An 11,478-nucleotide genomic window follows, 5' to 3' on the forward strand; every position below is an offset into this window, starting at 1 on the left:
GCATGGGACTTTGAGCTCAAAAGGTCATAAAATAGGCTCTTATGATGCATGGGACCTTAGATGGGTGCAAAAGCAACCCCTAACTGCCTTGTGACTCCCTTAATGGCTTGATTCTAAAGTCTCAACCCCCAACCATGCTTGCAATCATGGTTGGTCACAAAAAATGGCTAATAAATGCCCTAAATCTCCCTAAAAAGGGATCTAACAAATGAAAGAGCAAGGTTACAACTTTATACCTCTAATGAACTGTGGAAGATGCACAAACTCGGGTTCCCTTGGTCTTCACTTGTTTCCTCAAGCCTTTCCCTTCCTCCTTATGGTCACAACTAGCAAGATCCACCAAAAATGCCTTAGCTCTTCTCAAAAAATGGCTTGGGCTTTCTATGGGGAGTTCTGGAAGAATTGGGGACGAAAGGGAGGCTGAATAAGTGGTTTAAATAGGGTGCAAACCCTCATCTAGGGTTTTATCCGGACAGCGCCTACTCGCCGAGTCCGGACGCGGACTTGTCGAGTAGGTCATTAAACTTCTGTGTTCAATATGCTCCGACTCAACGAGTTGGACCTCAAGTCGGCGAGTCAGACCTCAAGTCACCGAGTCCAAGGCCAAAATACAAGTTACTAAAAATAGATACATACTAGGAACTAGGTGCTACATGAATCCTTCATATTTCTCACACTTTTCACTCTATATTTCTCTCTCTACTTTCTCGCTCTAAGCCCCCTAACCCCCCCTAAGCCTAGGTAAACCCCTAGCACCCGAAGGAAGCCACGAGGCTCCCAAAGTCCCGAGAAAAAGGGTCTTTCGGTTCGGAAATGCTGCTCCAAGCGAAGCCTGGTTTTCGAGAAAACCCGTTGTTTTGTCGAAGGAAATTGTTTTAAAGTAAACAAAGTGTTGTCCGAGAACCGCGTCACCACGTTATCAGGTGAGTGCGTAGTTACTTTCATCTTACACATAGATACAAAGTATTTTATATAGATTATGTGCTATGTGTGCATATTATCTTAATACTTGCTATCTATGCTAGATGAACGATTTTATACATGCTTCAAATGAATTAAATTGTATATGTATTTTATATCTACAAAATATGTTGGGTAACATATGGGTAGATGAAATATGATTCGGATGATGAGATGAGAGGTGATATAGACCATGAGATAAAGGTGAAAGGTGAACAATGAGAGAAGCCTCTTACCCAAATGATGGACCCGTCATCTAGCAGAGTATGGATGACAACCACATACTATTCTAGATAGTCAAGTGGCATACTAGCAGTCTCGTAACCTGTAGGTGTTGTGAACGATGTGTTCAACCGGTGTACTCTAAACCTTAGTGACCATGCAAACTTAGTGCCTAAACCTTGGCGATCATGCATACTTGATGCCTAAACCCTGGTGACTATACACACTTAGTACCTAAACCCTGGCGACTATGCGGACTTAGTGCGTGTTGTATAAACCATGACAACTATGCAGACTTAGTGCCTAAACCTGGTGACGATGGACTTCATGCAAATTCCTTAGGATAATCCTTAGGAATAAATGAACGAGGAATAGCTGATTTTAGGGTAGATCCTTAAGAGTAAAGAAGATAATAGGGATGGGTAATTGGGTTGATTAATTACTTGAAGATTAAACAGAATAATTATATTATTATGGGTTGAAAACCCTATGTACTCACCAAGTTTTCCAATCTAACCCACTCAGTTTATTTATATCACAGGTATTGATATGATGTCACATTACACTGAGAGATTAATGACATATAAATCACTAGTGATAATGAATGTAAGTTTTTTTTTTATGCTTATGTTTCTGTATTATCGATGACATCTCAAATGTTTTAAAATGAATAAAAAATACTTTTCTTTGGAAATGCTTTGATAACGTATTTATCATGTTTTATTGGGAACAAATTCCGCAATATTTTTATTAAAATGGGTACTCTAATTTTTATAAAGCATAAACAAAATCGGTCTTTTCTGCCTGTGAAAATGGGGATGTCACAAGCGTCTTAAAGTATGCTACGAATAACATGGGACAAGACTTAGATTCTAAAACTATACATTAGAATAACTTGAGCAAGTTTAGACGCTAGTATAGCAAACAAAAAGGAAGTGAAGTTAGTTTACCTAACATCCTAAGGTGAGTACGTGTGTATTTTTAATTGGGTGAATAACAAGGTTCTAAAAAGCTCGTCATAACTCCAACGCTTGTACTTGCCGCCAAGATTTAACAAATTGCCGTCTTAAGTGATATATCTATATAAAAATGAATAATATAAGAAAATACATATAAAATTATTAATTATATACAAAATTGTCGCCTTAAGTCACACATTACAAACAAAATAGCTCGCTAACACTGTTGAAAACTTGAGACTTGATATTGTCGCCAAGTTACGCCTTACATTATTTTGAACTTTGGTAAATAACGAACAAAATTTTCTATCATGTCTATATTTTCATAACAATCTGTTTAATGATTGAATATTGTTTTTGTTTTTCTACAGATGTTGTCAAAGAGCATCGCTACAGGTATTATTTTAGAAGTATATGGCGTGTTAGTTGATTTTATTTGAGTTTGGAAAATTGTTTATTGATTAGGCTATGAGTTTTATGTCATGAATGAATTTATAGTTTTCAAGTATCGGGAGTAGTTTATTAAGAAGACACTATTGAGATGATGCCTCTAGATATCTTGCAAAGATGTCATTAGAAGACTGTATTTCCATATAGAGTAAGGAGCGGGAAACCTAGTAGTTTAACGTGGTAACCTGGTAGTTTGTTTTATAAGTCTATGACTTAAATACTATATTTTCATAGAAACAGGAAACCTGCAACCTTTTAAATGAATACATTTATAAACATGCTTGAATTATTGTTTTCTTTGCATAAAGCTTGAGTTATATTATAGGGTTTTTCCATGATAACAATATTGCCAAGTCTAAAACCCATATATCTCACGAGACTTTTTGTCTTACGTATTTGTTGTTTTAAATTGCTATGTACTTAGGATCTGGAATCAATGATTAGAAGGATAAGGATTAGTTGAAGACTTTTGGAGACTTAGCTTTTGTAATGATCTTTCTCCTTTTAACTATAGTTGTGATGTTGGCATGTAACACCTAAAACTTGTAAATTCTGATAAAACTTTTGATTTTTTGATGTTTTTGATAAACCGTATTTTATTCGTTATAACAACCATGATACATGAATGTTTGATACATAATATGGTGTTATATGCAACAACTACGGAATAAGACTACGGTTTTCAGCATACCATAGTTGCAATGCTCGATGAATGAACTAGCTGAGCTGACAACATTTTTGGGCATGATCCTCAATCAAATTTTAAGTCAACTTATCGTTATAAAATAGATCTAGATGTATGAATGTTTCCAGGAAATGAAGAAAATGTGTTTGACACTTGCTAATAAAATCATTTTCAATTTCGTTTGTGGATTAAACTTTATTTCTCTAACAGAACAACCATCATAAAATTCTTATTTTCTTTATTTCTTGTATATTCTTTTATGTATGTTTTATCGACCTCTATACCTACCAAAACTTTATCTCTTTGAATTTCGATTACAAACTTAATTCCCTGAATTCATTTTCAAAACCATATTCAAAATACTTTGAATTGATCCTTTCCAATTATTAATCTCATGTTCAAAGTTCAAAGATCAAAGTTCAAACCCATTTTAATCTCCTTGGGACCCATGCCCACACAGCTACACATTTTGTGTTATCAACTATCATGAACTTATCAATAAACCAAATTTATACATAACAAAATCCATAGTCCACTCTCATTTAAAATTTGTATTCTTTATCTATATTATAATGTTGATATGTAATTTGGAATTAAGGTGCAAGTCAAGCTCTACTGGCAAGCAGAATAAATGAGACCGTCAAGATAATTAACTATCCGTACATCAATGGTGACGAAGGCTTTGACGCGTGTCCCCGATAAACGCGTTTCCCTTTCTCACCGCCCTATTTATCTCCCCTCCCCTTGGTCTACTCCCCCTATCTCTCTTCTTCTACAAACTACTCTCTACATCCCATATGCATCATAACTAAACCATTCCCTTCACACAACAATCATCAATCAATCAAGTTCTAGAACATTAATCCATAATCTACAATGGCTTCATCCAATAATTTAGCCACGATTGAGCCATGGATGTTCAGATCCACCCTCTCCGACTCATGGTACCCTGATGCCTTCGCAAGAGAAACCGAAACAGCCCTAACCAGAGCCCTACAGCAATCGCTTTTTAACAACCACCACCAATCCGGAATCGAAATCGTCTCCGCCGCTGACAACTCCATTTCCTCCTCCTTTATGATGAAACAGAATGATTATTGCAGTACCACGACTCCGTCGGCTTCCACCGTCACAGCTAGTGGATCCGGGTCGGAACCGGAAACCCCTGGATCCAAACGCCGCGGAGCCACCCTCGGCGTGTCGATTGGTAAATCCTCAAAGCGGAAGTCGCGTGCTTCGAAGCGGTCCATGACGACGTTCATCCAAGCCGACCCGGCTAATTTCCGGCAGATGGTACAGCAGGTCACCGGAGTGCAGTTACAAGGAATCGGAAACGGGCAGTTGCCGGTTTCTACAGTGCTGAAACCGGAGCCACTCCGGCAGCCATTCGTTAATAAGTTTCAAGGATGTTTGCCGACGTTAGACACTTCCGCTTATCTGCTTGAACATCAGAACAACAATAAGTACATGAACATGACGATGAATACGAATGGGTTCTCTCAGCCGCCGACGATGAATCTGGTGGCGGAAGACGGTGGCGCCGGAATGGATTTTTACTCCTTTTGTAGCTTCCCTACTCTTGAATCATCAATCTAATTGTAATAAAGATAAAGATGTTTTTGTTTCTTTCTGTGGGTGTTCTTTTATTGGTAGTAGCTGTTTAGGGAAAATCGTTTTGTCAGAGGAGCAATTGATAAATATCCAGAACAATCATGCTTTAATGAGTTGTACTCTTCGCATTAAGATTGTGTACTTCTGTGATTTTAGGTGAAAATCGATTCTGACATTTTGTCTAATCTTTCAACGAAGTTTGAAAAACAAGATTGCTACTGGTTTTCATTATTTGTACATATATCGTTAAATAATTGAAATAACAATTCAAAAAAATCAATTTAAAGAAAATATAGTTTATTATTGAACATGATGTTTGATTTTTTGCATGATGGTTACTTCTATTGTAGGAACTTTTGGTAACATAAATTTACTATTGAAAAGTAAGTAATAAATTTGTACGTATTATGATGTTTATTCTTTAGTAAAATTGTGGGACAATAAAAAGTAATGAGTTATAGTTTAAGATAATAAAATTGTACATATTATCCGATTATAATTTTAATTAGTGGGTACAAAATGAGTTTTCTTTAACTGAAATTAGTAAAATATTTTAAAGATGGATTGTGATTTAATTTTTATATATAGTCAAATGACATCATGTAGTATGGTTAATTTGTAGTACACTTAACATAAATGCGGCATCACTTGGACAAGTGCAAACGGTTTCTAGGAATTGGTCATTGCTTTCGGTATTGATTGTCATCTATTGACTCGTAATGTCAATCCTCTTTTTAATTTTATAATCATATATTTTCATATAATTTTTACGCTTTTTATATTTGTAGAATGTATTATATTTCTTTTTCCATACTTATTTAATTGTGAAAATTAAGTCGTTTTACTAAAAGATCAATGAGTTATTAATTTGGTTCTTATAAAATTATCAATTCAGATCAAAGCGTAACTAATAAATAAAAAGTTTATGTTGAAATCCGTTGTCCAACTATTACACCATGTTCCCGAGTTTAACTTAACGAGAGATAGCAAATGAAATTGATGGAAATGAGAAGAAAATAAAAGAAATCGTTGTTCTCGAATTTCATTAAAGGAAATAACTAGAGAGAAATAGAAGAATCACTTTCTCTCCTATCTTTCATTCCGATTTGGGAGGATTTGGAAGGAAAGAAGAAAATGATTAATCTTCCTTCCACTTTTCTCAAACTCGGGAACACAAAATTTTATTTTATTTTCCTTTCCTTTCTTTTCTTTTCTCTCATTTCTTTCTGTTCTGTTCTTTTCTTTTCTTTTAATAAACTGTGCAACGGGGTGTTAAAGTGGTTGGTAGGACTTCGGGAAGAGCTCAAGACTGGAGGGAAACCGAAAGACCGAAAAAACCGAAACCAATATAGAAACCGAAGATTTGAATTTTTGTTTTTCAAAACCCGAAACTTTTAAGTTTAGGTTCGGTTTCTTAAATATCATAAACCTAAAATAAATAAAATGAATCGAATTACAAAATTATATAAAATAAAAAAGTGTGTACATATTTTATTTTAGTGTTGTGAAAGTTAGACACAATTAGCAACTTGCCATAATGTTAATGCACTAGACACAAACCACATGTCTTAGTTTTGAATCTTGCCTTTGACATGGAGGGTTTTATTTTGGTTTAGCAACAACTTATCCCACATCGTTGCTACATTGTTTCTTTAACTATCAAACTTGTTTCTTTAATTCTCACAAACTTTGGTTAGGAATGAATTTCTGTTTAAACCTGAACTGAGCCGAAAAAACTGTAAGACCTAACCTATCCCTTCGGGTGTAGGGTTTGGCTTTAGATATTTGAAAATCGATACTATTAGTTTGAGTTCGGTTTTAGGTCCAAACCGATTTATCCTCACCTTACAATTGTTACAAGTTTAATTTTGTTATCCACCATCTTTTTATGCTATTCCCCATTGCGGAAAAATTTCACATTTTGTAAAAAGGGAATCATTACTACAATGCCAAAGTCTTTTCCTATGTTGAGAACATATTTTGTTTGACACATAATCATAAGAATATGAAACTAAAATAGAGGATAAAGGATATCGATGACCTTTAATGGAAGTTTACAACTGTAACAATTGTTATACGTTTTGAGAACCCCGTAAATAGAAATATGGTGGCAAAGCGATGGGGAAGATGAAGGACAACCTTGTACGATATAGGTGGTTACTAAAGTAGGTTATATTTATGTTTTTGTTGGATGTTTTTGATTAATTGAAAACAAACAATTTGGTAGTCTTTGTCCTTAAAGTGATAATTTATTGTAGTATAAGTTATAAGCTATAAGTTATAGTTCACATTTATGGTAGTGCTCATTATTTGGAAAACATTTTGGTTATAAGTCAGTTATTATATGTTACTTTGGTTTTCCTTTTAAATTAATTTGTCTTTTTATTATATAACAATTAAATCCGGCCGACAGCGCAAACGTTGGGTTGTGCCATACAGTCACTACATACATTGGACAGTACAAAATAACAATATGAAAAGATAAAGTTCTTTTGATACAGAATAGAAATTACATTTTATTTTTTCTACGAGTACTCCATTACACGATAATCAAAATGCAATACATGCCTTAACAGATAGGCATCAATTACATAATGTACGGAATTATGATTGATAATCAAAACTCCCATGAGTATTCCTGATTGTGTGTGTGATATTATAGCTCTTATGTTCCTAAGACACATTCGATTTGAAAATACATCACTACAAAGTTGGTGAGTTCACAAGTTTTATCGTCGTGTATGTAACACCGTATTCCGAATCGTTTCCTAAATTTGGGTCATGACCCGAATATCAGTTGTCAGAAGGCTTTAGGTCTTGGGGAAATAGAGATTTAGACCCCTTTGTGTGTGGACAATGTAGATTAGGTGATCCGGGAGTTCGGTTTATGTTTTGGAGCCCAAGGGTATAACCGTAAAGTGTCTATTCGAGCCTTTTTATGAATTTTGAATTAAAGCTCGGAAAGCTTTAAGGTGACAGTGAGTGGCTAGAAGTGTAGAACTTCTCATTAACTTTCCATGTATATGAGGATCGTCAAAACTAGACTTAGAACGAAGAAGTTATGGCCTTTGAAAGTTTGGTGGTATTAGGGTTAAGCCTAGTATGTTGGGCGTGCGTAGGAGTACGTAGGGCGTATTAGGAAGATGGACTGTGAATGCCGTCTTGAGTACGCTAGGCATACCAGGAGTACGCAGGGCGTAATCAAGTCATGTGCAAACCCTAATTTAGTGTCTTGGACCCTATTTAATGTCCTTAACTCAACTCCAAACCTTCCTACCTTCAGCTTCCATCCCATTAAACCCTAGCTATGAAACCCTAGCCCCCGTTTGAGTGGTTCTTGAGTTCTGGGGGGTACTTCCATGTGTTTTAGTGCTTATTCAAGAAGAAGAAGCTTCTTCAAGGAGTATTGGATTGCTTGAAGCTTATGGATCCTGACTCTGTGCATCTTGATTCATCTTTTAGAGGTATAAAGTTTCAAACTTTATGGTTCTTTGGTGTAGACCTAGTTCTGGGAATTGTTAGAACATGTTTGGTCCCAAGATTGTGGTTCTTGAGAGTAGAAGCTACTCTATTAACTTTGAGACTTATATTTGGTCTTTTTTAATATTGTTAAGTAAAAAAATGTCATCTTGATGGGCTTGGTTGAATCATGTTTAAGTTGGTGTTCATATTATGAGTTTAGATGGATAAAAATGGGGTTTGGGTCCCTTTACGTCATGCAAAGAAGTAAAGTTGCAAACTTTGCATGTTAAGACACCCCTTAAGGGTCAAATCTATGTTTGCATGTTTTGACTTATCCCAATAAGAGCTTAATATGGATTTTGGGCCTCTGATGAGTTGGGAGTACGTGGGGGTACGCTCAACATAATGTTTGCATTATGCATCGACAGCTTGTACTTTGTGCTTTGGGGGTGAGTACACGGGGAGTACACTTCTAGTACGTGGCGTGTACTCCGAGGAAGTTCAAATTGGCGTGTACTCCAAGGAAGTTCAAATTGGGTATTGTGGGCCTTGGGCCTTTTAGGGGTTGGGCCATGAAATGTTAGACTAGTATTGGGAATGGATTGACTATATATTGGGCATTGTGGGCCTTGGGCCTTTTAGAAAGGATTGACTATATATTGGGCCTTGGATTTCAGAATATTGGTTTAATTATTGATTACAATTATATTTATTACTAGTTGGTGCGATATTATCCAGTTAAGCGACCAGAACAAATATTAAGTTATCAACGGATTGAGGTGAGTTTCCACACTATGTTTGGTGGGTCGAAGGCATCAATGTCGGCTCATGATTTATTATGATTAGGATGCTAGTTATCTTTGTGACCCTTGTATCTGTAGTAGTTAATATATATATATATATATATATATATATATATATATATATATATATATATATATATATATATATATATATCGGGCGGGGCCTGATGAGTATATTTTTGGCTATTTATGTTGTGATTCTTGCATTTGTTTATATCTTTATATGTGTACCGGGCGTAGCCCAATGCCAGGCAGGGCTTGATGAGTGTGATGAGGCGGGGCCCATCTCATATTTTTGACAGATCTGTTCCGCTCAACGTCAGGCAGGGCCCGATGCCGGGAGGTGCCCGATAGTTTCTACGCATGGCACATTGTATGTTTGATATGTATGGTATGTGGTATGTTGGGGAACTCACTAAGCTTCATGCTTACAGTGTTCAGTTTATATTTCAGGTACCTTCAGATCGAAGGGGAAGATATCAGGATGATCTCATCGCACACACCATATTGTTCCAGATTTTATTTGACTCTGATGTATTTGGATGATTATTGACATACTTTGATTTCATTATGGTTTTATGAAAAAGATTTGGATGATGGTTTTATTATTATAAAATGAAATTTTTGATCTTAAATTTTGGGACATTAAAAGTTGGTATTAGAGCCTTGGTTTGAGGGATTCAGGTATACCCTCAGGTGTTTCTGAACTCAAACTGTTGATTTGTTAGATTTAATAAAATAGCTTTTTCCAATAAAAGGAAGGGTGTGGTGCATGCAATCGATTGAGCTCACGTAAGTTTTCCCAAAACACCCATACATGTTTTATGATGTGCCTGATCTGTGTATCTGTGAATTGCATGCTAGATTAGGGCTAGGGATCTAGGGGAGATATGCCTTTGTATGCCTGATGTATGAGCTTGTAGACTTGCATGCTAGTATTGATCAGTCAATGATAGGATGACCTATTTAGGTTTTGCTTGTTTCGATTACTCGATGCTCGAATGATGTTTGATTTGTGCTTTTAGAAGTTCCTATTAACTTCAGCTAACTAGTAAGCGAATATACTAAGTTAGATATTATTGAGACTATATAATTTTAGAAGGTTAGGTTTTAACGCTATTGTGCAGCTCTTGTGTAACACCCGGTTCCTGGTACGTATTTAAATTCTAGTAATTTCAAGTTTTTCCCTGGGACTCGGCGAGTTGGAGGACCAAATCGTCGAGTAGACTTGACATCCATCGGGAGTTTAAGTGACCTACTTGACGAGTCGGGAGACAGACTCGACGAGTAAGAGCCGTCTGAGTGAAACGCTAAATTTAAGCGTTTGCACCCTATTTAAGAACTTTATGAGGAGTCCATCCCCAGCCTCCATGATCTCCTAACCCTGTTCACGAAACCTTAGTCAACTTTTGAGTGTTCTTGAGCCTTTTGTGCCATTCTTTGTGATTTGAAGTTTGAAGGTGGAAGGGAAGCTTTGGAGGTTCAAGAAGAAGTCAGTAAATTTAGTGATTTGGTTGCATTTCCAGCTTTTTTGAGGTAAAAAGATCCTACCTTGACTTCTTACTTGTTAGATCTACTCTAGGGCTTGGATTTTGACATATTTGGGACATTTCTAAGCCATTTCAGGTTTTAGAGTGTAACGTAGAGTAAGGGCTGCAGATCTTGAACCTTAGAGGGTTCTCATGGCATAAAGCTGCCAACTCTATGGCCATGAGAGCCCCATGCACTTTGTAGACCTCATTTTTGGATCTTTTGAGCTTAAAGACCCATGCATGGACGTAAAGTTCATGACTTTATGTGTTATATCGACCCTAGGAGGTCAGATCTACCCTTTGGATGAGATTACCTCAACAACAATCGCGTTTATGGACATGGACTTTAGGGGACTCGGTGATTCGTTCTTGGGACTTGGCAACTCGGGTATTGGTTCCACGAACCTTTCTGTTTTTGAGGAATCTGGTTGAGTCTGGAAAGGGAATCAACAAAGATGGATGCAATTATGGACCTGGGAGTCATGGGACTCGGCGAGCGTATAAGCAAACTCAGTGAGTCCAAAGCAATCTCCTAACCCATGAAGTGATGGGTTTTAGGTAAAACAAATAAACTAGAAAACAATTCCTAAGTTCACATGCAACGTACTTTGGATCTATGTTTTATCTATTGAACATACAACTTTGAATTGTAAAACAAGAACCCTAGAGGAGAGAGGCTATAATCGAAATCTACAAACTAGGGTTTAGTAATTACATACCTTTCAATTGTTATAGTAAACAATTGATGATTCCCTTGATCTTGATCTTGATCTTCTTGGAAGCTTAGCACCACA

General features: G+C 36.3%; 1 protein-coding gene across 1 annotated transcript; it reads left to right on the forward strand.

Moving 5' to 3' along the window:
* Nucleotides 1-4,023: 4,023 nt before the first annotated feature.
* On the forward strand, nt 4,024-5,072 carry LOC145011955 (VQ motif-containing protein). The gene has a single exon (XM_078970709.1). The coding sequence runs from the start codon at nt 4,153-4,155 to the stop codon at nt 4,870-4,872; it is 720 nt and encodes a 239-aa protein (XP_078826835.1). The 5' UTR covers nt 4,024-4,152; the 3' UTR covers nt 4,873-5,072.
* Nucleotides 5,073-11,478: the final 6,406 nt, after the last annotated feature.

The sequence above is a fragment of the Lactuca saligna genome, chromosome 8, assembly GCF_052625555.1.
Source record: "Lactuca saligna cultivar CGN05327 chromosome 8, ASM5262555v1, whole genome shotgun sequence".
NCBI lineage: Eukaryota > Viridiplantae > Streptophyta > Magnoliopsida > Asterales > Asteraceae > Lactuca > Lactuca saligna.

What these genes read in the sequence shown, in the direction of transcription:
- LOC145011955 (XM_078970709.1), top strand. Translation starts at nt 4,153, where the DNA reads ATGGCTTCATCCAATAATTTAGCCACGATTGAGCCATGGATGTTCAGA.